The sequence below is a fragment of the Mytilus galloprovincialis genome, chromosome 6 (genome assembly GCF_965363235.1).
Source record: "Mytilus galloprovincialis chromosome 6, xbMytGall1.hap1.1, whole genome shotgun sequence".
Lineage (NCBI taxonomy): Eukaryota > Metazoa > Mollusca > Bivalvia > Mytilida > Mytilidae > Mytilus > Mytilus galloprovincialis.
In genome coordinates this window covers 57,652,314-57,678,335 of record NC_134843.1, presented here as the reverse complement: position 1 = coordinate 57,678,335, position 26,022 = coordinate 57,652,314, and the positions used below count along the sequence as shown (strand labels likewise).

At 31.5% G+C, this 26,022-nt stretch overlaps 1 protein-coding gene across 4 annotated transcripts in view; it reads left to right on the top strand.

Annotated features, from left to right (window-relative positions):
- The window catches only part of LOC143079958 (guanine nucleotide-binding protein G(s) subunit alpha-like), a 72,724-nt gene that overhangs the window by 30,998 nt on the left and 15,704 nt on the right, over positions 1–26,022 (top strand). Inside the window, exons 7-13 of one of the 4 annotated variants that reach the window (XR_012979561.1) lie at positions 497–570; positions 1,458–1,637; positions 3,919–4,049; positions 9,794–9,861; positions 14,818–14,847; positions 18,109–22,873; positions 22,930–25,017. Coding sequence is in view for 3 of the 4 variants with exons in the window: in XM_076255590.1 (XP_076111705.1) it covers positions 497–570; positions 1,458–1,637; positions 3,919–4,049; positions 9,794–9,861; positions 14,818–14,847; positions 18,109–18,255 (630 nt within the window). In the remaining variant the exon portion in view is untranslated. Of the gene's footprint in view, positions 1–496; positions 571–1,457; positions 1,638–3,918; positions 4,050–9,793; positions 9,862–14,817; positions 14,848–18,108; positions 25,018–26,022 lie in introns of those variants that run through there. The other 3 variants (XM_076255590.1, XM_076255592.1, XM_076255591.1) reach the window with 3 other exon arrangements.

Genomic DNA, 26,022 nt, shown 5'->3' with positions numbered 1-26,022 from the left:
CCTGGCCAGTTCCTCTTGTATCATAGCTTTGGGATGTGAGCAGAACTTGTCAGTGACATCACAATTTGTGAAGAGAAGCTATTAACAATCACAATAGTATCAAGCTTCCCTTGTATCAAACATAAACCAGTCTAAGGAAGGAGAAACTGACAAATTAACAGATTGTCATCTTTTCTGCATATAGATCATAAAATGTCAACTGTTTGAAACAATGCAAATCTTGTTGGCTCAGTTGCTGTACGCTCATTCACGAAAAATGTTCACATTGTGGAAGGCAGCTTGTATTTTATAATATCAATGTGTAGATACCCCAATAATCTATACATACAACTGTCTATGAACGAAGGAATAACAAGTCAAGGAACCAGATCATTGACGGAAGTTTGTTTATCCACTTATGAGTCGCATTATTATACTTTTGAAATTGTAATGATGTTTTTCGTGTGTAGAACAGATGAATTTGTATTAATATTTGAATGTTCATTTTCTTTTGCAGGATATATTACGGTGTAGAGTATTAACGTCAGGAATCTTTGAAACAAAATTTCAAGTGGAAAAAGTTAATTTTCAGTAAGTGACTTTATATATTAGTTAAGAAATCCATATTTGGGTTAGACTCAACTAGCTTGGAACAAAACAATTGTCCTTAAATCCTTAGATACTTGAGGTACACACAGAAATTATATACTTTTGGAGAGAAAAAATGTACTATATGTTTAATAACAAAGATTCAAGAAATTCAGGTGATTACACCAACCACTGACCAAAATAAAAACAAAAAAACAATGAAACAGAATGAATGACCTAATGGTCAAAGTTAGATTAGAGTTATCCTTTCACCTTACTTTGCTTTCAGGTCAAATATAACTTAAAAACATACCATACAAAAAATATATCCACATGTGATACAGTAACAACAAGCGAAGTACTTTATTCTTTCATGATACCAAATACATAGTGAATAATACATGGCAAAATCCATACCACATGCAGTATCATCCAAAGATACCAATATCAGCCATACCCAAGGTCATCTTGTATAAGTTTAAACACCTTAAAAAATATCTTTTTTGGATAAAAGCCTTTTCGCTAGTCATTGGAAAATATTAAATTTAATATTATGAACTTGCATTTTGAAATTTTTTAATGAATTCAACAGGATTTTTCTCAACATCGCAAAAATTAAATTGGCATTTTAGTCTAAAATGAGAAAATTGCAATAATAAACGCACACATCATTTCTAAATTTACAGTTTTTGATGCTCAAATAACATCTAGAATATGAAATAAATATTTTTTTTTTTTGTATTAAGAAGCATTCATGATATACCATTGATTCATTGCTGTTAACTTAATGTACAGTGGCAAATATTTCTTGTTAAATGGGTCAAGAATGATCATGATGGTCATCCATTTTGGTATTGGTTTTAATAATAATACAATTATTTTTTTGACAGTATGTTTGATGTGGGAGGCCAGAGAGATGAAAGAAGAAAATGGATTCAGTGTTTTAACGATGTTACAGCTATCATTTTTGTCACAGCCTGCAGTAGTTATAACCTTGTTTTAAGAGAGGATGCTACTACAAATAGACTCAGAGAGTCATTAAACCTTTTCCAAAGTATTTGGAATAACAGGTAGATACAATGTTTGTTGTGCGTCCCAAAATTGGTTTCCGTTCTGTAACTTGAGTCCGTCTCAATTAAATGTTATGAAACTTATACACAATGCTATAGCTAATTGCCACAAAACACAGATCAAATTTGAATTTGATGGCATCCCTTTTATCATTCTAGAGTTATGCCCCTTTACAAATGGAAAAATTGCTGAATTTTTTGTTTCCGTTCTCTTGCTTAAGTTTGCAATAACCAAATGTTATGAAACTTAAACAAAATGCTTATTACCACAAACTCTGATCAAAAACAAATGTTTATGTTTCCTGAGTTGTATCACTTTATAACATCATATAAAAGTGGGGGCTTCATCTGTGTCTTTCCCATTCATTTGTTGAAGGAGTAGAAGACACTTTCACTTATTTTAAGGATTCAGGGCTCACACTACTTCAGAATTATAGGGAGAAGTGACTTCTCTTTTTGAAACTGATAGGGAGAAGTGGTGAGATTTGAAAGAGAAGTGCTCATTCGCGCGGTGCGATACAATGTTGGGATTTTACAATAGAATAAAGGGCCATATGTAAATAATGTTCTTTTTATACTGTTCAATTCATATCTGAGTAAAAAAATTACAATTAAAGTAACATTTGAAATTAAAAGTTGTTTAAGCTTATGAGAAACTTACCAACTAAATTTCTAAAAAAATAAAAAATATTTAAAAAAATGTAAAGAAATTATAATATATCAATTATAATTTAATTAAAAATTATCTTGTGTATGACATTCAGTGTTTCTCATAAAAAAATTAAAAAAGTTATTAAGCTGGGCCATAATATATTGATATTAGTATAATAGTCTCAGAGTTAAGCAACTTTAATCAATAGTTTGAAACAATCCATAAAAAATATACACCAATCAATTAGATGTAACCAAAAGTCTCTTAATGCATGTGGAATGCGTAATTTTTCCCTTTGGGATCAATATTCTTCTGTCAGCTGTTCCATCCGTGCGTCCGTAGTAATTATTGTAAAAGTACGGATTTCGGTCATAGCTGGTCCGGTTAAAAACCGGAGATTAGAAATCGGTCAATGGCGGACGAATGCAAGAAAATTTACAAAAATAAACGATGTTTGACAAGTTATTTGGAAAGGAACATGACGTTTTTAATGCAATAAATGGATTAAAATTTACTGGAGGCAACTTTTATCACGTTTACATGAAGTAACAAACTCATTTTGCCGCCGAAATTGAGGTTGATGTACGTTTTCGAGTAACAAGCACCGGCACTTGCGGAAATGCATGAAGTGATAAAAAGTTGTATTTTTATCAAATAACCTGCTACACTCTGCGAAGACAATGCTTCAACCTCTTTTCAAAAGATAATGAATCGTTTATGTCGGAATTTCTTTAATTATCAATAAAAATTTGATGTTTCATCAACTTGGTAAAAATTGAAAATGTCCGATGACGGAAGCGACTGAAAGCGACTGTCGTCAAGAACAGGGCGACTTGTTTTCGCTTTTGGGGGTCGGGGAAAGCGAAGTGACGGTCGGGAAGGCGACTTCTTCGCCCAAGTCGCCTGGTAGCGTGAGCCCTGGGATTGTGTCATGAAAAGTTCTATTAGTTCATGTTGCAATTAAAACAGCCTCATCATAACAATGAATTTCTGAAATTTCTATAAAAAAAATCAAAACAATTTATTTTTGACAATAATACACAAATTGAACAACTGTTCCTAGCAATTAGCAAAAAGTGTATTCCAAAGTCTGACACAAAATCAAGATTTATAGCTAGTATACTACATAAAAAGGATAACAAGTCTTACAAAAACATTGAGCAGTAAAACAGGCTGCACCATTCACCAACAAATCATTATAAATAATGTACAAAAATAACAAAAGTCAACACATATCACCTAAACAGCCTAACTTGATACAGGCAAAATATAAATGGCTTAGAACAAATAGTTTAAATATGTACCTATTGTAAATTAGGAAACTGTTGTGAGGTTTCTATTACTGCAAATAACTGGCATTCAAAAATCTGACATATATCTTTAAAGTATGCAGCTTTTCCTGAAATCTCAAAATTTATTTTCACATTTTGGTCTGTTGTGTTGAAAGTGCAATAATAAATGCATGAATAATGTGGCCAAAAAAGTGTTGAAACATTATAAGTATGCAAATACATATTGAAAATATCTGATTCTTCTGAGACTCTTCATATATTTTACAAGTAATCTCATTCTAGTTTTAATCTATGCTGTTCTTAACCAGTTTATAAAATATCTTTTTATCTTTTACAGGTGGCTACGAACAATCTCCATTATATTATTTTTAAACAAACAAGACCTTCTAGCTGAAAAAATTAAGGCTGGCAAATCAAAGCTTGAAGATTATTTCCCAGACTTTAAACGATACCAAATACCTAATGATGGTAAGATATTGTTGTCAGGACGTAAAAAAATACAAGTTTGATTTAGGTTTTTATACGACTGCAAAAAACTTTTGCGGTAGTATATTGGTATGACGTTGGCAGCTTCGTCGGCGTAGTCATCGTCGTCCGAAGACACATTGGTTTTCGCACTATAACTTTAGTTTAAGTAAAAAGAAATCTATGAAATTTAAACACAAGGTTTATGACCACAAAAGGAAGGTTGAGATTGATTTTGGGAGTTTTGGTCCCAACAGTTTAGGAATTAGGGGCCAAAAAAGGGCCCCAAATAAGCATTTTTCTTTGTTTTCGCACAATAACTTTAGTATAAGTAAATAGAAATCCAGGAATAAGGGGCCCCAAAGGGTCCAAAATTAAACTTTGTTTAATTTCATCAAAAATTGAATAATTGGGGTTATTTGATATGCCGAATCTAACTGTGTATGTAGATTCTTAATTTTTGGTCCCGTTTTCAAATTGGTCTACATTAAGGTCCAAAGGGTCCAAAATTAAACTTAGTTTGATTTTAACAAAAATTGAATTATTGGGGTTCTTTGATATGCTGAATCAAAACATGTACTTAGATTTTTGATTGTGGGCCCAGTTTTCAAGTTGCTCCAAATCGGGGTTCCAAAATTAAACTTTGTTTGATTTCAACAAAAATTGAATTCTTGGGATTCTTTGATATGCTGAATCTAAACATGTATGTAGATTTTTTTTATCATTGGCCAAGTTTTCAAGTTGGTCCAAAGCAGGTTCAAAAATTAAACTTTGTTTGATTTCAACAAAAATTGAATATATGGGGTTCTTTGATATATGCCGAATCTAACCATGTATTTAGATTTTTGATATTTGGGCCCGGTTATCAAATTGGTCCACATTGAGGTCTAAAGGGTCTAAAATTGAACTTTTATTTGATTTCATCAAAAATTGAATTCTTGGGATTCTTTTATATGCTGAATCTAAGCATGTATTTAGATTTTGGATATTGGACCATAATAGGTAACTGTCTTAATTTTAAATTTTTTTGTTTTTAAGTTTAAGTTCTTAGACCACATTCATTCTGTGTCAGAATCCTATGTTGTGTCAACTATTTAATCACAATCCAAATTCAGAGCTGTATCAAGCTTGAATGTTGTGTCCATTACTTGCCCCAACTGTTCAGGGTTCGAACTCTGTGGTCGTATAAAGCTGCACCCTGTGGAGCATCTGGTTAATCTTGGCATGGGATGTTATATATATATGAACTAACCGGCATTTGTATTGGTACACTGCTTTTAACTGCATATTAATTGATTAATGCTATTGGTGGACTAAAGGACAACAAATGAATGTATGATTTATCCGTTGATCACTGGAAACAGTGTAATTTACAATTCAATTTTCAAAATGAGTCTACAATAATGCATTCTTATTTTGTCACATTTCAAAACAGATGGATACATCACAATAGTTCTTAAGTGGCTTGCTTATAGAACAAAGTTTTTGAGAAATTTTACCCAATTTGAAACTATGCTTTTAGCTTATATGTGGTTGATGTATATTTGAGTAGTTTCAATGGATGTTTAAAAAAAAATCAGAAATGATTTTAACATTGACTTCAGCTATATCCAGCTGCACATGATAATTTCATATGAATGTACAAACATGATGATAATTATACCCCCGCTTTAAAAAAGGGGGGGTATACTGTTTTACCTCTGTCTGTCAGTCCGTCCGTCCGTCCGTCCATCAGTCCGTCAGTCCGTCAGTCCGTCAGTCAGTCCGTCCCATGAAACTTTCGTCACATTTTTCTCAGGAACTACACATCCACCCTTTCTGTAATTTGGTATCAACATTTATATATGTCAGCCATACCGTGTGATGCGTTTTCATATTCATCACTTGACAACTTCCTGTTTACCGAACACTTGTCTGATTTTACACATGATAACCAAGTTGAAAATTTTCGTCACATTTTTCTCAGGAACTACAAAACAAGGATTTCTGAAATTTGGTTTCAGGATTTATATAAGTCAGCTATACCGTGTGATGCGTTTTCAGATTCATCACTCGACAACTTCCTGTTTACCGAACACTTGTATGATTTTACACATGATAGCCAAGTTGAAAATTTTCGTCACATTTTTCTCAGGAACTACAATACAATGATTTCTGAAATTTGGTTTCAGGATTTATATAAGTCAGCTATACCGTGTGATGCGTTTTCAGATTCATCACTCAACAACTTCCTGTTTACCGAACACTTGTATGATTTTACACATGATAGCCAAGTTGAAAATTTTCGTCATATTTTTCTCAGGAACTACAATACAATGATTTCTGAAATTTGGTTTCAGGATTTATATAAGTCAGGTATACCGTGTGATGTGTTTTCAGATTCATCACTCGACAACTTCCTGTTTACCGAACACTTCCATATTTTTACACTATTAATATTATCCACTTGCGGCGGGGGTATCATCAGTGAGCAGTAGCTCGCAGTTTCACTTGTTATTTCTCAACAGCATTTTGTTATGTTAATTAATGTTTTACATGACAACTGTCAGTGTCTCAAGATGAGATATATTTAGCAGACAGGTTTCTTAATGTCCAGGAATTTAGTATATATATTCATGTACACAACTTATCATTTTCATAATCTTTATTTTTCATCACCGCTTTAGTTTATTTCACATAGGTGTCAATTCTTCAAATGGCAATGGGAGTCTCCCTATTTAAAAAAGAAATGAAAATCTTCATCAACATGTTTTGAGAGAGAGGTTTTCTTGAGGAAACTGCTGGACAATTGTATTACAAATGATGTTTTTAATTAACAATTTAAATTATTTGAATGTAATAAAATGATATAAAAATTCATCTGTAAAAAGTATAGTATTAATAAATAACTATTCAGTTAACCCCCACTAGGAATTCTGTTAAGAAAGGAGATCTCTCACATAGAGATTTGAAAGTTTGACACCTATGCTTTTATTTATTACTGTTTTGATTTGCTTTTGTTTAGTTTACTACATATTTATTTCTATTTTATTTTTGTCTGTTTTATTTTCATTTTCCTAGAAAACCAAAACACAGACCTATCAAATCTTGATTTTTACCCTCCAAATCATAGATGGGTTCAAAGTGAGAAAAGTCCATGTATTATTGTTGTTGAACTTTGTTGTTTAAACCTTTTTATTCATGGGATACCAGAATTCATGCATTTTTGGGGAAGTTAGAAAGAGCAAATTTTCTATAAGTTGTATTTGCAGACTTTGGCAAAACCACAATATCAAATATCCATACAAATATTAGTTTTCTTCATTCCTTGAAAATTGGTATTTACAAAATAAATGAGTCCACAGTACCATGCAAAAAAATCTTCTGTAAAAATCAACCTGAAATTATCTGCAACTATATTATAATATATAGATCATAGAGCCGAGTATTTAGAAATCCAAGTTGCAATATTTTACTGGAAACAAAAGAGACTTATGATCTGATCTAAACATTTAAGGAGCTTAATTTGTTGCCCAATTCACTTTCTATTATGGTGTATTGACAAAATGCATACATCTTTGTACTAGATTAAGATGTCTATATGTTGATTATCTTGTTTTGTTTTTTTCCTGCATGTTTGTTATTATTATTTAGTATTACCATTACTAATATCATAATCCTTATTTAGTTCATTGTACATTCATTATTATTTACTGAGTTACTAAAAGGTTGTAGGATGATTTATGAGAACCCAAAGTAAGGTCATACAATCTGTAACAATCAGTATGGTCATCTTAGTGTTTAAATGTCACCAATGATGTCATACAATAGAAAAGAAAGGATATGGGGTATCCATTCATCCATGGCACAAATGTCATACAATAGAAAAGAAAGGATATGGAGTATCCATCTATCCATGGCACAAAATCAGTATGTGCACAGAAAAATCACAAAAAAAGCAAAGGAATATACCACTGCAAATAGTTGAAATACTGACATTATGTTCATTTTTATGCCCCGTCTACGATAGTAGTAGGGGCATTATGTTTTCTGGTCTGTGCGTCCGTTCGTCCGTCTGTTCGTTCGTCTGTTCGTTCGTCTGTTCGTTCGTCCGTTCGTCCGTCTGTCCCATGTCAGGTTAAAGTTTTTGGTCGAGGTAGTTTATGATGAAGTTATAGTTGCATCCATTTGTAACTTTACATACAAAGTCATTATAATAGGGAATTTCTAAAAAGTACCTCAAATTTAGGTTTTGGTCCTCATTTCATGGTTCATTGAACATGAAAATGAGATTGTGTGAAACAGCTCTTTGCCAGGTTAAAGTTTTTGGTCGAGGTAGTTTATGATGAAGTTATAGTTGCATCCATTTGTAACTTTACATACATAGTCATTATGATAGGGAATTTCTAAAAAGTACCTCAAATTTAGTTTTTATGCCCCACCTACGATAGTAGAGGGGCATTATGTTTTCTGGTCTGTGCGTCCGTTCGTCCGTCTGTTCGTTCGTTCGTTCGTTCGTCTGTTCGTTCGTCCGTCTGTCCCGCTTCAGGTTAAAGTTTTTGGTCAAGGTAGTTTTTGATGAAGTTGAAGTCCAATCAACTTGAAACTTAGTACACATGTTCCTTATGATATGATCTTTCTAATTTAAATGCCAAATTAGAGTTTTGACCCCAATTTTACGGTTCACTGATAGAAAATGATAGTGCAAATTTCAGGTTAAAGTTTTTGGCTTCAGGTTAAAGTTTTTGGTCAAGGTAGTTTTTGATGAAGTTGAAGTCCAATCAACTTGAAACTTAGTATACATGTGCCCTATGATATGATCTTTCTAATTTAAATGCCAAATTAGAGTTTTGACCCCAATTTTACGGTTCACTGAACATAGAAAATGATAGTGCAAATTTCAGGTTAAAGTTTTTGGTCAAGGTAGTTTTTGATGAAGTTGAAGTCCAATCAACTTGAAACTTAGTATACATGTGCCCTATGATATGATCTTTCTAATTTAAATGCCAAATTAGAGTTTTGACCCCAATTTTACGGTTCACTGAACATAGAAAATGATAGTGCAAATTTCAGGTTAAAGTTTTTGGCTTCAGGTTAAAGTTTTTGGTCAAGGTAGTTTTTGATGAAGTTGAAGTCCAATCAACTTGAAACTTAGTATACATGTGCCCTATGATATGATCTTTCTAATTTAAATGCCAAATTAGAGTTTTGACCCCAATTTTACGGTTCACTGAACATAGAAAATGATAGTGCAAATTTCAGGTTAAAGTTTTTGGTCAAGGTAGTTTTTGATAAAGTAGAAGTCCAATCAACTTGAAACTTAGTATACATGTTCCCTTTGATAAGATCATTCTAATTTTAATGCCAAATTAGAGAATTTATTCCAATTTCACAGTCCTTTAAACATAGAAAATGATAGTGTGAGTGGGGCATCCGTGTACTGTGGACACATTCTTGTTTACAACCTGAAAAAGTAACATGTGTTTTAAATTTTAAATAAAATGACATAATTTATATATTTATGATTTAAAAGAATGTTACTTTACAGTCAGCACAGTTGCAGTCATTATTAAAAGAGTACATGAGTTTTTAAAAGCCCAAAATATATTATCACACTCAATGCCTTCTGCCGACGTAGATATCAATATATATTTATTATTAATCATTATCACATTGATATATAATTACTTACAAACGAAATAGAGGCATGTTGACCAATGAATGCATTGTACATAAAGTAATGTTATAATTATATTTTTATTATTCAGCTTGTGTAGATCCAGGGGAAGACGCAGAGGTTGTTAGAGCAAAATATTTCATACGTGATGAATTTTTGGTAGGTTCTATTTGTAGTGTGATGTCAACTTGGCTTACATTCAGCTGTTATGTCTGCTTTAATTGTGAGAGCGAGCATCTACTGTATATTTAACTCATAGCCTTATCTGTCTGTTCATGGCAGCCTATATGTTATTAGGAGTTGATAACAGTTTTGAGTAAGGTGTAACTTTGTACTATCCCTGTCCTGTCCCCTTCCCCACAAAAGATTTAAATTCAGAGCATTGTACACCATTGCTAATTTGAATTAATCATACTGGTATTTGTTGATCAGAAAGTTATTTTTCTTGTACAAATGTTATGATATCCAGGCTTACAGTTCTTGTTTAGAACAAATGTCTCCTGTTGAAAGCATGCCATTAAACCCATAATTATAATAAGTGTAATGTCCTGAAGAATATATAGAAGATATCAACATCACAGTTAGATTGGACGTATAACTTGCTTTACATGTAAACAGTTAAAAAGGATTTGAAATTTCTGAAGAATTTGAATCAATCTTGTTTATATTTGTCCTTGATAATTTAACTCGGATTCAAGAACGAATAAGTCGCGTCGTTTATTTTCCTACAAGAAAAGGATTTAGATATATTATACACCGGAATGACTGTAATAACATGAGAAATTTTATTAAACAACAATGAAAATTAGGTAAGAACTTGCAGTAAAATTCTCTTTAATTAATCTCACTCTATTAGATTTGAATATATACTTTTTTAGAAGTGATATTGCACACAAGTATTATATTAATACACACCTGTAGTACTAAATAAAACTTCTCCAGCTTTGTTTGAACTTTTAGCATTTGAAGTGGTACCATTAAACTTTTATAACTACAAAATTATTTTATATTTTATTTTTCATTCAATCATCATTCATTTGTCATTGTGACCCTGGTAGTTATTAGTATTTGTAGAGTTATTTAGGGCTATTCCAGAAAAAAATGTATGGGGGTTGGAAGGCACAATATATTAATAATACATGGGTGATGGGTATCAAAGCAACTTTTCACACTATAATGCACATTATTCTGAATTACAATTGTCTGGGTGGCGGGTGCTGTCAAAAACTGCCTTCAAACAAACCCCCCCTCCTCCAATACATTTTTTTTCTGGAATAGCCCCAGGGGTCGAAATTAGCGCTGGTCCGGGACCAGTAGAATGTGCGTCAGGCTAGTAGATTTTGTCAGCTGGTAGTCCGGCGGACCAGTAGAAATTTATCGATAAAAATCACTGATTGCATCGCAATCTCCGTTTGTTTACAAAACAATTTACCTGTTTAATCAATTACACGGTACTGGTGGATATTACAATTGATCAAGTTAATTAATATCTCGGGTGAGCGTCCTTCACAACAAAATAAAATGTGGAAATTTGGGAAGGAGTTAAACCTCCGGACAAAAGTTAAAATAAGTGAAAATCAAAAGGAAGATCGAAATAAAGTATATGAAATTGACAAAAGGAAACGCAAATACCAAAAATCATGGGAAAAAAATCGCTTCAGAATTGCTTCAGACGACCCAGTCAGGCACCCTATGGTCGTCGTGAGGATTGCGATGATGTTGAAGACAATGTTGATATTTTTTCTGTCCTTGATCCTGATTTTTGATAAAGAAAATCATTGAGATTATCAAAGCCTTTATCAAGATCAGAATCAAGACTATCCCTTTGTTCCTGTCTAACTTATGTAAACGAAAGCATCAAAATAAAATTAAACATCTATCATTTATATAAGTGTTTGTCAAAGAATGTCAATTTTGCAGGACCAGTAGATTTTGTGACAGACCAGTAGAGTTTTCAGTCCACTGTTCCGGCTGGCCAGTACACAAAAAAGCTTAAATTCATCCCCTGAATAGCCCTTACCAAAATTAAGTGGATTTAGTTTTTTTTTTTTTTTTTTATTAAATATTTCGGTATGATTTTCATCCGTCAATGCACACACAAAGTATATAGACAATTTTTTCGATATGATTTAGATTGTTAGATTGGTGTGTTTAGTTTTAGAGGCATATGTCTTTTTAATGAAAAGTGTTCAATTTGGATTTTACTCTGAATTTTGATTGAAATCTCTTCAAGTTCGTGTCAAATGTATTTTTTATACATCAGACATTTACAAATGTAGCTTCTCATCTCACAATTAAAGCACAGAAAACAGTGAGGACATTTTCTGCTGGCTTTCAATGTTTTCTTTTCACATGATTTACAATTTAATATATGTTTTCAGATAGCTATATATTTAATATAGATCCATTAGAATAGTAGTAGTTGCAGTATTTTACATTTTTTATGCCATTCTTCTAATTTCTCGTCATAATTTACCTATTTATACAAGACATTATGTAGATGCAAATTCTGAATACATAAAAAAATATCAACCATTTCAAAACCATTCGGAAGATTAAATATATGCTTTTTTTATACGACCGCAAATTTTGAAAAAATTTTCGTCGTATATTGCTATGACGTTGGCGTCTGCGTCGTCGTCGTCGTCGTCGTCGTCGTCGTCGTCGTCGTCGTCGTCGTCCGGCGTCCGAATACTTTTAGTTTTCGCACTCTAACTTTAGTAAAAGTGAATGGAAATCTATGAAATTTTAACACAAGGTTTATGACCACAAAAGGAAGGTTGGTATTGATTTTGGGAGTTTTGGTCCCAACATTTTAGGAATTAGGGGCCAAAAAGGGCCCAAATAAGCATTTTCTTGGTTTTCGCACTATAACTTTAGTTTAAGTTAATAGAAATCTATGAAATTTTGACACAAGGTTTATGACCACAAAAGAACGGTTGGGATTGATTTTGGGAGTTTTGGTCTCAACAGTTTAGGAATTAGGGGCCAAAAAAGGGCCCAAATAAGCATTATTCTTGGTTTTCGCACAATAACATTAGTTTAAGTAAATAGAAATCAATGAAATTTAAACACAATGTTAATGACTACAAAAGGAAGGTTGGTATTGATTTTGGGAGTTTAGGTCCCAACAGTTTAGGAATTAGGGGCCAAAAAGGGACCCAAATAAGCATTTTTCTTGGTTTTCGCACCATAACATTAGTATAAGTAAATAGAAATCTATGAAATTTAAACACAAGGTTTATGACCATAAAAGAAAGGTTGGGTTTGATTTTGGGAGTTTTGGTCCCAACATAATAAGGGGCCCAAAGGGTCCAAAATTAAACTTTTGTTTGATTTCATCAAAATTGAATAATTGGGGTTCTTTGATATGCTGAATCTAACTGTCATGACTGTGTATGTAGATTCTTAACTTTTGGTCCCGTTTTCAAATTGGTCTACATTAAGGTCCAAAGGGTCCAAAATTAAACTTAGTTTGATTTTGACAAAAAATGAATCAGTTAGGTTCTTTGATATGCTGAATCTAAAAATGTACTTAGATTCTTGATTATTGGCCCAGTTTTCAAGTTGGTCCAAATCGGGGTCCAAAATTAAACTTTGTTTGATTTCATCAAAAATTGAATAAATGGGGTTCTTTGATATTCCAAATCTAACTGTGTATGTAGATTCTTCATTTTTGGTCCTGTTTTCAAATTGGTCTACACTAAAGTCCAAAGGGTCCAAAATTAAACTTAGTCTGATTTTAACAAAAATTGAAATCTTGAAGTTCTTTGATATGCTGAATCCAAAAATGTACTTAGATTTTTTATTATGGGCCCAGTTTTCAAGTTGGTCCAAATCAGGATCTAAAATTATTATATTAAGTATTGTGTAATAGCAAGTCTTTTCAATTGCACAGTATTGCGCAATGGCAAGAAATATCTAATTGCACAATATTGTGAAATATCAAATTTTTTTTTAATTAGAGTTTTCTTTCTTTGTCCAGAATAGTAAGCAAGAAATATCTAATTGCAAAATATTGTGCAATAGCAAGATTTTTTTTTAATTGGAGTTATCTTTCTTTGTCCAGAATCAACTTAAATCTTTGTTATATACAATATACAATGTATATTCACTTTTTACTACCAACTGATAAATTAAAATAATCTTTACCATTCAGTGATAACAAGCAGTTTTTTTACATCTTAATATTTTATGATGTATTTAAATGAGTAGTTATTGTTGCAAACTCCATTAGAAATTTTAATTGAGATTAGTTTTGGAATAAGGGAAAGGGGGATGTGATTAAAAAAATTGGGTTCAATTTTTCTCATTTGAAATTTCATAAATAAAAAAGAAAATTTCTTCAAACATTTTTTTGAGAGGATTAATATTCAACAGCATAGTGAATTGCTCTAAGAGAAACAAAAAATTTAAGTTCATTAGAACACATTCATTCTGTGTCAGAAACCTATGCTGTGTCAACTATTTAATCACAATCCAAATTTAGAGCTGAATCCAGCTTGAATGTTGTGTCCATACTTGCCCTAACCGTTCAGGGTTCAACCTCTGCGGTCGTATAAAGCTACGCCCTGCGGAGCATCTGGTTTTATGTTTGCTTAAAACACAAAAAGATGCATATATTTATTTTATATTAAACTCCTACTGGGGATTCATTTATTTCATGGATTGAGAAAAGTATATTTTCGTTGGTATTTTATTAGCTGGATTTGCCATCATATAGAAAATTTTGGTCTTTGTTGAACATTTGAATTTATGATTTACCTCTACCCACGAAATCCTTGAAATTCATATCCCATGAGTAATACTTAATCCACAGTACTTTGCTACTTAACAATTGCCTTTCCATGCTGTAGAAGCTTTTTAAACGAGCAACAATCAATAGTTTAAAGATGAGAAGTTGGCAAGATGCTTCATGCTCAAATATGCTGTCAGCAATAGCCTCTATAATTTTATTATTTGCTTAGAGCTTGTTAGATTTCTAGTAAACAGTTGCCACCATAATTTGATATTTTTGTAGAAACTATTCATTTAGTTGCTGTAAGTTTTCATTCTGTTTTAGTTAACATATTTTTGTGTATTATTTATTTTGATTTGCTTTATGTGCTACATTAGCTTATAACTGGATATAGAATGTCTGAAGTGGTGAGTTTTCAGTTGTAAGACAATGTTTCTACATTTGTTTCTTTCTTCCTTGTTTCCCCTTCTGTTGATTTTTTCCCCCGAACTTTTAATGTTGTGTTAAATATGTTAAATAAGTTACATGTTTTATTTACTATGAAAAGTTTTGACCATCATGGTCATTTGCCTCATACATTGATACATGTTGCTTTCAGCAATTAGGAGTAAGAACAAAGGCTATGTAAAAACAAGAAGATACGGTATGATTGCCAATGAGACAACTCTACACTTGAGACCAAAAGACACAGAAATTATCAACTATAGGTCACCATACAGCCTTCATCAATGAGCAAAGCCAATACCGCCTAGCTTCAAAAGAACCTGAAATGACTGTCAGTTTCGTGTAAAAAATAATGTTTTGTGATAGGGTGAAATGCCATCCAGCATAGTGTTACAGGGTTGTATGTCATGTTCAGAACGTTGATCTTTTACAAAGCAAGGCTCATGTTCTTATCACACATGCAAATTCTCTTCTCATTTTAAATAAAAGCAGTATTTGCTGACATTGATCTTAAGTCACAAATAGATCCTAAAAGCTACAGAAAAACCAACAATTTTTTCATGTTTAGAAATAAAGATATTCATTTATTTTTATTGAGGGCTTGTCAGAAGAAGAAAATCTGGAACCCTATGAAAGACAATCGTAGTTGATTGTTTGCTATCTTTTCTTTCTTTCTCATTATCATTGCACTAATGAATTAATAACAAGTTTAATAAAAAAAAAAGTAGTGGAAAGCAAGGTTTGCAAGGATTGAAAGAAGATGTTCACAAATTTATAATTGGTCATTTACATTGTAATACTGTTGTTCCTCTGTCCTCTTGGTGTAAAAACTTGTATATGTGGGTAAGTCATTTAGTGTTCATATTTTACATTTCAAATGTCCTAGTCTAGATGTCCAGGAGCTAAGTATGAACTTATGGTTGTGGTTATATGTCACATAATAACTGCCTAGCCCACTGTAATTTGGTCATTAAAAATTGCTTTTTAAAGTGTGTAAAAACATCATCATTATTTTGTTAGTTCTGTAATTTATCCTTTGTGCATACAATGCTTGCCATTCAAGACCTTCTTGGATAGTAAATGTTCTTAAACACTCCAGTTATAAAAGAATTCAACAAAAACTGTCAGAAACTGGTCTGTGTAAAATCCAGTCATAGACAGTCATTAATAGTCCTTGACAGTCATTAATAGTCCTTGACAGTCAAGATTGAACTTCAGAAAGACTAATTGATCATTTCAATGAATATTAATAGTACATGTAGTATTTTAGTAAAGTGAAGTGTTGGAAATGAACTGTTTGAAAATATGCTGCAGTTGCACACATCTTCATCAATGTTGGAATTTTGAGCCAGCCAATAGACCTCTATTTAACCACTCCCAATGTTTTAGACTTGGACAACATAGGGCATTTGAAATTAACAGTTATATTGACATTTATAATTATTGATAATAGAATTGCTTAATGTCAAGTTCTGTTTATAGCAACATGGTAAAGGATGCTGTGGAATGATTCTTTCTTGCAATACTTATGATTGTTCATCCCTTCACAGTTTGTCGGCAAGTGAATGGGGTTAATTTATTACCCTTTCATTTCTGCTGTTATTCTGACATTCCCAAGTATAACAGTTATTTAGACTTCTTAAATAGCTTGAGATACAATTGACCAAATTTTGTATATAAAATGACTGATAGGTTTTGGATATATATTGGTTCCGTTCAAGTTGACATAGGTTTAACTGATTTTCCTCTAAGTTCAGTATTTTTGTGATTTTACTTTTTGACATTTAAGCATGTCCTGATTTTATTGGTGTACAGATTGTAGAGGGCTGGTTAGCTTTATAAACCTTTGCAAGTCTAGGACAAATAACATACTTGATTAATGGTGAACATTCTTTACATGTTCAAGTAAAAATATGAATAGGTACACTGCATTTACAAATAACATGTATGTGTACTTCTTTTGTTATACTTGTAAAGTAAACCATATTATAAAAAAAGTCACTCAAGTTGTAGAAAAAAATGATTAATGTATGGACCTACACTTATAAACAAAGGGAAATAACCCAAAGCCAGATATTGCCTTATGTTTCTTTTATAATACAAAGCAATGTTCACAATGAAGGAAAAATTTACTCCCTAAATGCTCACTTTTATTTTCCCATGTCAATTTTTGGTATGCATTTGGTTTGTTCTTATTTATGTACTTAGTATTATGTTAAGGCATTGAATTTGAATAAAAAATAAATGACAAGTTACACAAGCATTTTATTAAAATAGAATATTTTGATGATTAGTATTGATACACTGTATAAGTACAGTTAAATCTGGCTACTTGACTAGCCTTGTCAGGAAAAAATACGCAATCAAGTGGAAGTTTGCATATATCTGAAATGCTTAATTATGGAGTCTTAACAATATCAATCGTAAATAAAATCCCAGAAGAAAGATGAAGAGCTCTGATCTAATGTTATTCATAAATTCCTAGTAAGCAACACATTTTTTTATTGAATTCTTATTATTTCCTTTGAAATTGTCAGACTTGAAATATTGTCATTAATGGAATAACATATACAGTCTAACCTGTTTTAAAGATCACCTCTTTTGATTTAACGAAAACCTTTATGCAGGTCTGTAAGCTAAATATTGTCATTGATGGAGCCATATAATGAAATATGCAACATGTTCAGAAAATAGTGTAAACTGCATCTGTAAGGAGAATATAGTCTATGAAAATATCAAGCGTTATACCTTATATTGCTACATCTATAGGGGCTGGAAGTCAGTTTTTATTTATAACTGAAAAAATCAACTTGCAGAAACAAATCAGTTGACATGTTGGCAAGTTTCTTTAGGTGTCACAGATATTATACTATTGATAATATTTGTTTAATCTACTCATATCTAAAAAAAACCTTTGTTTTGATGGGGGTTTTGAAAAGGTGAAAAAAATTCTCTTGTTATAAAACAATGTTAGAATTACCCAGCTCACAGTTTTTGTATTACCATTAACATGCTTGTTTTATTGTGCTGGGCTATGGTGTCACATTGATGTCTATCTCACATGTCCGTATAAAACATGAGTTGTTTATTACCTTAGCATACACCACTTTAGTAATGTATTGACGTAAATCTATGTTTCATGTAAGTTTTTGCTAATTTTGATGTTGAGTTGTGTTGATTCTAACAAGGCATGGAGTGATGTTTTTTTCTTTTTAACTTTTCAGCGGATAAGCACATCAAGTGGAGAGGGTCGACATTACTGCTATCCACACTTCACATGTGCTGTTGATACAGAGAACATTCGGAGGGTATTCAACGACTGTCGCGACATCATTCAGAGAATGCATCTGCGTCAATATGAGTTACTGTGATCTTCAATATAAAACTTAGCAAAACTGTTTCCCTGTTGTGGGAACAGACCAACACATGGCGTGATATAAAAAAGAATTGCTTGTGTATAGATTTAACATGTACATTGTATAAATACTGTACACACTTGGACAACTTACAGTGTATAGTACCAGGATCGCTTACCGTTAAACCTCATCAAGGATTTGTTATAGAAAGTGCTTTATACAACTGTCGGGGGGCAGTTGTGGATGGGACTACACTGAACTCGGTCCTATAATTGTACTCTTTAGTGAGAATATGTTTGTTTTCTACAGTACATCAACAAATAACTTCATTGAAGAATGTGCATTGTGATCATTTTATTTCAGTTGTAAAAGTGCTTTGATTGGATAATTTTAAAGATTTCTTGCATATTTATTCTTAATTCTGATTGGATACATATTTATGCATACTTCTGCAACTGCATGACCACAAGAATGTATTTGCTTGGAAAGTTGACCGGTTGAAGACGGCAAAAACAGGAAGATAAGAGCAGTGAAGATTATAAGTAATAACTTTGGGGGTTTTATCCCTCCTGAAACATTTTTTTATTCAGATCTTTGTCATGATATATATTTTGTGCTCACATCTGTAGAAAATGCATATACACATGTTTCTCATTCTCTCATTAGTTTTAGATATTTTGCTTCTATGAAACTTGAAAATTTTGCACACAATTTTTCTGACATTTTAGTCACAGAATGTTCCATTAATTTTCATTTGATTTTTGATAATCTATTTCATTATTTAATTTCAATTTGAATAAAAATCTGAATAATGTATAAATAATTTGATTTTCCATTGGCATTTTACATTTACTAAATTGAAACTGTTACAAAAATTTGCCTGGTTGTCTGTGATGCCAATATTATTTAGAGATATCAGTTACCATGGTTACCCCTGTAACATTTTGTTGTCTGTTTCATTATAAATATACATAAAGCAATAAATTTATGTGATAATTGTTTGGACATTTTTCTAAAACCAGTACACACCTAAAAGGGAAGATCTCTTGTTGTAGAGATTTGTTTTTGTTTGTTACTCATTTTACTGCCACAGTTATTGGTTTTCTGATTTACTCCTGCTTCCTCCATTAACAGATATAGCCAAGGTTGCTGACAGACTTGTGGCATTAAACTCTCATTTAAAACATGTATGTTTATGCTGAACCTGTGAATAGAATTTCATTTTAAGGACAAAAGAGCCAGGAATCTTAAGACTAGTGCTCTTAATATTTAAATGAGAAATTTACCACCCAAATTAATTTTTGCTGAAAGAACTTATTAAGCTTGTTTTAGCAATATATTTTACCCAAGACATAAAGGGAAATATCCAAGTGATGTTTAATCAAATGGTTGGCAGTGCTCTCATTTTAACTGTAGTATATTCCTGACTTTCTGTGAACAAAATGTTATTAGCAACTTACTTGGGTTATTATTGCATTCAATAAACTGAACATACACGAAAGAAATTTTTGTTTGGATAAATTTAGTGAAAAAACATAATTCTGTTTTTAAGTTAAGAAAAAAGAAATAGAATTTAAGATTGGCATTATTAATTGTACATCATATATACATGTTCATATGTATTAACTGTTATTTGTTTATGTACTGTATAGTTACTGCAAATGTATATGTTTACCATATGTGAAGATCTTAGTAATAATCAAGAAAATCGTGTATATCGTTTTCTGTTTCTTTGAGTGGATCTTCATATACCTGTACCATCCATAACCCATAGCATTGTCATACATAAAAGTGTATTTTCTTGTTTATTAGAGACAATTGGCCTTAACTTTATTTTTTCAATTCATTTTTTTCCTTCTGTAGAATTATAATGTATCACTGTTCAGTATAGTTGTTATAAGTTTGGTGTTCTGATTATTATAAAAATCATGTTGAATACTGCAAAATACTCTTGAATCTCGTCGACAGAGGTTTTTTACCCTTCTGAAGACGGAGAATTTTCTTATTGCTTTGCTTTAATGACCTGTAAGTTGAAATCTCATTTGGACCAAATAATGTCGTAAAAGTCCAGTTATAAAAAATGTTTTCATCACTTTATAAACAAAATTTTCAACCAAAATATTTTGAGTAGTTAATACTAAATCTATAATCTGCTATTGACAAGATTAAAAAGACTTTTTAAAACTTAATAAATGATACTCTACTCGGAGGCAACAGCATATTTTTAAAAGCTCTCAAGCCTTGGTTATATTGCATGTTAGAAATGGGATAAAAATTAAATGGAAAGAATTTTTTAAAAGTACTGCAGAAATGAAATCAATGTACACTGATAAAAAGGTGTGTTTCAAAGATTATAATCTGGATAACTAAGGGATACAAAAACAACCCAAAAAACCAAATATTTTTATTGCCAATTATTGCGCCCAAAAATATTGGAAACACTTTCAGCATATATAAAAAAAATAAAAAACATACAGACAAAATCCACCAATGATGATTTCTACAAAATTATCATAGGCTGACTGTTTTCTATAAAAACTTTTTTTAGATGACATTTACAGAAATTTGCAGCCTTAGAAATAAACTGAAGCATTTTTTTGAATGAAGTCTTAAAATTCCCAATTTCTTTTTAAATGGCAGTAAGAAACAGATTTTTGTATCAATACTTATCACATTAAAACTAGTGTAGGCATATTAACCTTTAAATGTCATTTTTTTTTGTGTTGTTAAATTGCTGTCTCATGAAGGCCTTTTATTCACATCATGCTTTAAACAGAAGTAACTCACATGTACATGATGTAGTTGTTGCAAAAAAAAGTTCATTGTAAATAATTTTCCAATAACTGAAATTTTTCAGTTTTAAAAATTAATCTAAATAGGCAGTTTAGAATTTAAAGTTCACTCTGTTTGGTCACAGCTTTAGTCTTTGTTTACTGAAGTTAGATTGATGAAATTTGACATTTACTATTGTACCATGAATTGTACAAGTAGTTTAAATAGTAAGTTATTATTCTAAAATGTGAAATACAAGTTTTGAATACTAATTATTTATTGTATAAAATAATCTAAGTCAATTTGAAAACTATTTTGGATGAGAATTTCAATGTTACCAAATCACTTTCTATGGCCTTCTACAGTGAAAGATGACTTTTTTAAGGATTTGAGAATGAAAAGTGAAAATATGCAAAGGAGATGACCTAATTTATAACATAAATGGAAAACAATATGGAAGAGAATGACTTAATTGTTTAGGGGTATTTGTTTGACTGGATCTTGCTTTGGATGGTTTGATTAAATATGTAGTGGCGTAAAAAATAATGATCCTTCCCCATACCTGACATTACTATGGATTTAGACGATATGTAAAATTCAATGGAAATGGGCCAATTTATCAAATAGCTTTCTCTTCAGGGATATGCCTGAAGTATTTGCCACGGGATATTTATAAGCAAACATCATCAGTCAAGAAATTATTTCCTGTAAATATTGAGTTGTAATAAAACATCAAATAGGTCCTTTACTATAAATATTGAAGTAACTGTTAAAAAATAAAAACACCATCAATTTAGTGCACGTGCACATTCGTGTATATTTTATTTGGGATTTATAAATGATGACTTGATATTTAGGTGAAGGACAGAGCACCTTATTCATATTTTATTAAGATGGAAGTTATTAGATGATGACCATACATTAACCTTAACACCTTGACCCCACAGTGCTTTGGACATTGTTGAGATTTGTCAGGGGTTTAAAATAGCATATCCACCTAGGTCAAGTTCTTTCCTATTTAAAATTCTTACAGTTCCAAGGCAAATTGCCTGTCATGCTTATGTTTTATGAAACTACTAAAAATTTGGCTTGTGATACATTTGTAAAATTTTATAATTCATAGCATTTGGAAGAAATCAGAGGGATTAATTAAGAGGAGTTAACATTATGAGTAATGAAAATCCTTTACATTAAAAAGTGGCAGTTTAACTGTACATAGGGGGAATGTCATATAAAGATAACTTTCCTAGGTAGCTTCTGAAGCAAAAACGTGGGGCGGACAATGCATAAATATGATTCACTTTAGATATTATAGGTATGCATGATCAGGGAAAATAAACAACTTGTAAATTACTAGTATATACCCAGTAATTAGTGGTAGACGTACATTTGCAGTAAGGCTGGAAATGTTGAGAGAGATTTCATATATCATTTAATGACTGCCTTGTTTCAATAGCCTTGGCTCTTATGTTGAAACAAGGTCAGAATATATCTGTTCATTGTGGGCTGTTTACAGCCAAACAATTGACAGATTTTAATGAGTGTTTGATGAATACATGTATAATAGGTTTGTGTATGTTTGTGAAGAGCGTGTGAGTGTGTGGAGGAATACATGAATGTGAATGCATGTGTGTGTTGTCTATGTAAAATTTGCACACTTGTATAAACTATGTGACATGAAACCATTGTATAAGCATGCCTAGGTCATTATGGTAGTAGTACATGTTGTTTTGTATCCTGATCAGAGATTTTTCAATTTGTGATATTCTCGTGCTTTTGTGATAAAAAGATTTATTGGTTACAGAAATTTACTAAGCCTGTCAAGAATAAGCAATGTATCCCAAATTAGGGTGAAAATGAAGTATCTTAGCTATATGAAGATTAAGCAATGTATCTCAAATTAGTTGTGAAAATGAGGTATCTTAGCTATATGAAGATTAAGCAATGTATCCCAAACTAGGGTGAAAATGAGGTATCGTAGCTATATGAAGATTAAGCAATGTGTCCCAAATTAGGGTGAAAATGGGTATTCTAGCTATATGAAGATAAAGCTAAATATTTTATTGAATGAACATTTAAGATAAACATAACTAGTTTGACCTAACTGTAGATATAAAACATGATTTAATAGAATGACAAATTATTAAGGCTTCCTTGACATTGATGAATGCTAAAAAGGGGTGGTAGACACCTGTTGATAAATATTTATCCAGCCCTTATGGATTTAAGCCTTAATGTACAATACATGTTTATGAAATTATTTTTAATAAAAATGCTACATCTTCCCATATATGAGAGGTATTCTTGGGCTGGTTTTATCAAAATATTTATGGACCAATTCAGCTAGTTTTTGTTCATGAAAAGTTTTGTTAGGTACACTTTCCCAAAATTCATAAGAAGATGCTTTTTTAATACACAATAAAAACTTGCATATTTAAGTTCAATTAAAAAAAAAATTGGACATTAGAGTGAAGTTTGAAGTATTTGAGTTTTTTCATAAGGAAGTTACTTTTTAGAGTTAAGATCTAATGAGAGTATGGAATTTGATAGTCTTAAATATGTTTGAGGAGTATTAAATAACTTTTTGGAATTTTGGGTCCTCAATGCTCTTGAACTTTATACTTGTTCCATTTTCAAACTATTTTGATCCGACCATCACTGATGAGTCTTATGTGGACGGAACGTGTGTCAGGCGTATCAAATTATAAGCCTGGTACCTTTGATAACTATTATCTGGTGATGTCACTTAGATAGTATGCACCATCTAATGATTATTCATCACAAGAATTTAGCATGAAGGAAGTAATGAAATGTCTTTGTTGCTTATAAGGACAACATTTTTACCCATAGCTTAAGTAGGTTGGTGGTTCTCTTTCAACTTTCTCCTCATCCACCAGCAAAAACTAACTGCCACAAAAAAGCACAATATTGTTGCCAGTGGTGTTAAAAACTGTTCAAACAATCATCGGTAGCTTCTTATTAAGTGATGGCACAAAACTATAAAGGTAGATGTTGACTGTTCAAACAATCATCGGTAGCTTCTTATTAAGTGATGGCACAAAACTACAAAGATCTCTGTTGCTGTTCAATACTGTTCAAACAATCGTCGGTAGCTTCTTATTAAGTGATGGCACAAAATTACAAAGGTCTCTGTTGCTGAACATGTTTGAATAAAAAGGTAGGATTGAATAAGACTGGTCCATGGATCATTTGTAAATAAAAAGTTGCTAGTTTATGAAAATTAAGCCTGGAAGATGTTTTACCAGGGTACAAAACAACATGTTATTCACCAATACTGACAAAGTGTTGTTACGATACTATATCTGTTGAGTGGTGTATGCTAAGGTTGACTTTTTTTTAATCATTAGTTAATGCTATGGTTGAATTTTTTTCTGTAACCTATTTGTTACAATGATTTTGTTGACAGATATATATATATCAGATAGAAATGTCTTATTTATACAATCATGCAATTTGCTAAAATATATTGATAGGATATGAGTAAGTCTCTTATTATTTTTTGTGCATTTTTTTTTCTGCCCACATGGGCGGATTTGTTTTACAAGGGCAGTGTGGTTAAAGAAATTGTCTGCCTGTCTCTTGTTTAAGATTGACATATATTCAGGACATTTTTGTTTTTATAAAAGGGATGCAGAATTACCATACAGATTACATGTTTTAATGTACTTGGAATTTTTAAAAACCGCTGCAAATTTTTGTGGCGGTAAAACTTTTTTTATTGACTGGGCATGAATTGTACAAGTATGGTCAGGTTTCACTATTCACAATTTTTAAAATACACAAATGCAGGACAAGAGAACAGTTTTGGAAATTACACACCTATTTTAGTACTGCACATTTTTTTTGTAAATGACAGTGTATATCCTAAGATATACATTGTAGTGTAATATGTCAGATCTAATGTGAAGGACAGCAAACAAATTGTATGAACTTTTATTTAAGTAATCAGTTGAAATCTTAAACTATTAAAACTTTTATAAGAAAGAGTTGCTTTTTCTACAAATAATTAAATAAAGGTGAGAAAAAATATCTGATAAAAAAAAACGTAAAAAGTATAGGGAGCTAAAGTTTATGACCTAAAGTTTTATCACGTTTGTAAAGTTATATTATTATTTTTTTTTAAAGTAATTTCTTTCCCAAAATTACCAGAAGGTTGATAGACCGACAAACGGAAAAAGGAATTTATAAAAAGTAAAAAGATACAAGACTGTAGTCAGTGAAAAACACGATCAGAAAAAAGACATGCAATACATTGCTAACAGAAGAAAAGACAAAACAACACTCCACATAACACTAACACAAATAAATTGATGATTAAGGGACATAACCACCAATCAAAACTGAAAGTGGAATAGAATGTACATATTCAAAGATATTTTTTCAGTGAAATTGGAAGTCATGTAAAGGGTAGTAAAAGTCTATTCATGTTTTTAGTAACTTTGGTTTTCATTTCCCCTAGGCATGGTTAACTGGAAGATAAAGGCTATTCTTTAAACATCCTTTTTGTTCTTAAAGCCAATGTTTATATGTACATTGTATTTACACATCCCTGGCTTTCAAATGTTAGACTTTGCTATTCCTTATCATGGTTAATCCTTGATAAAGCAAAACTTTTAAAGTGTTCTTAAAATGCTTATTAATCCATTACCGACAAAGTCATAGGGGACTTTAGATTTGCACTACATCTGTCTCTGTCTGTCAGTCAGTCCGACATATCAGTTTGCCGCTCTTTTTTTTCTTCGTGCTTGAAGATATTGATTTGATATAATTGTTTTATCATGACAAGTTACAGATCAAGTTCAAATTTTGTTCTGGTCTGATTAATTTGTACAGAGTTATGGTCCTTGGACCTACGTAATTCACTTAACTAATGCACACTATTTATCGTCATGATTGACTTGATATTTGTTATATACATTTAATTTACTTCATGACAAGTTATAGATCTTGTTTGCATTTTGTTCAGGTACAATAAATGCTTAACCGGTA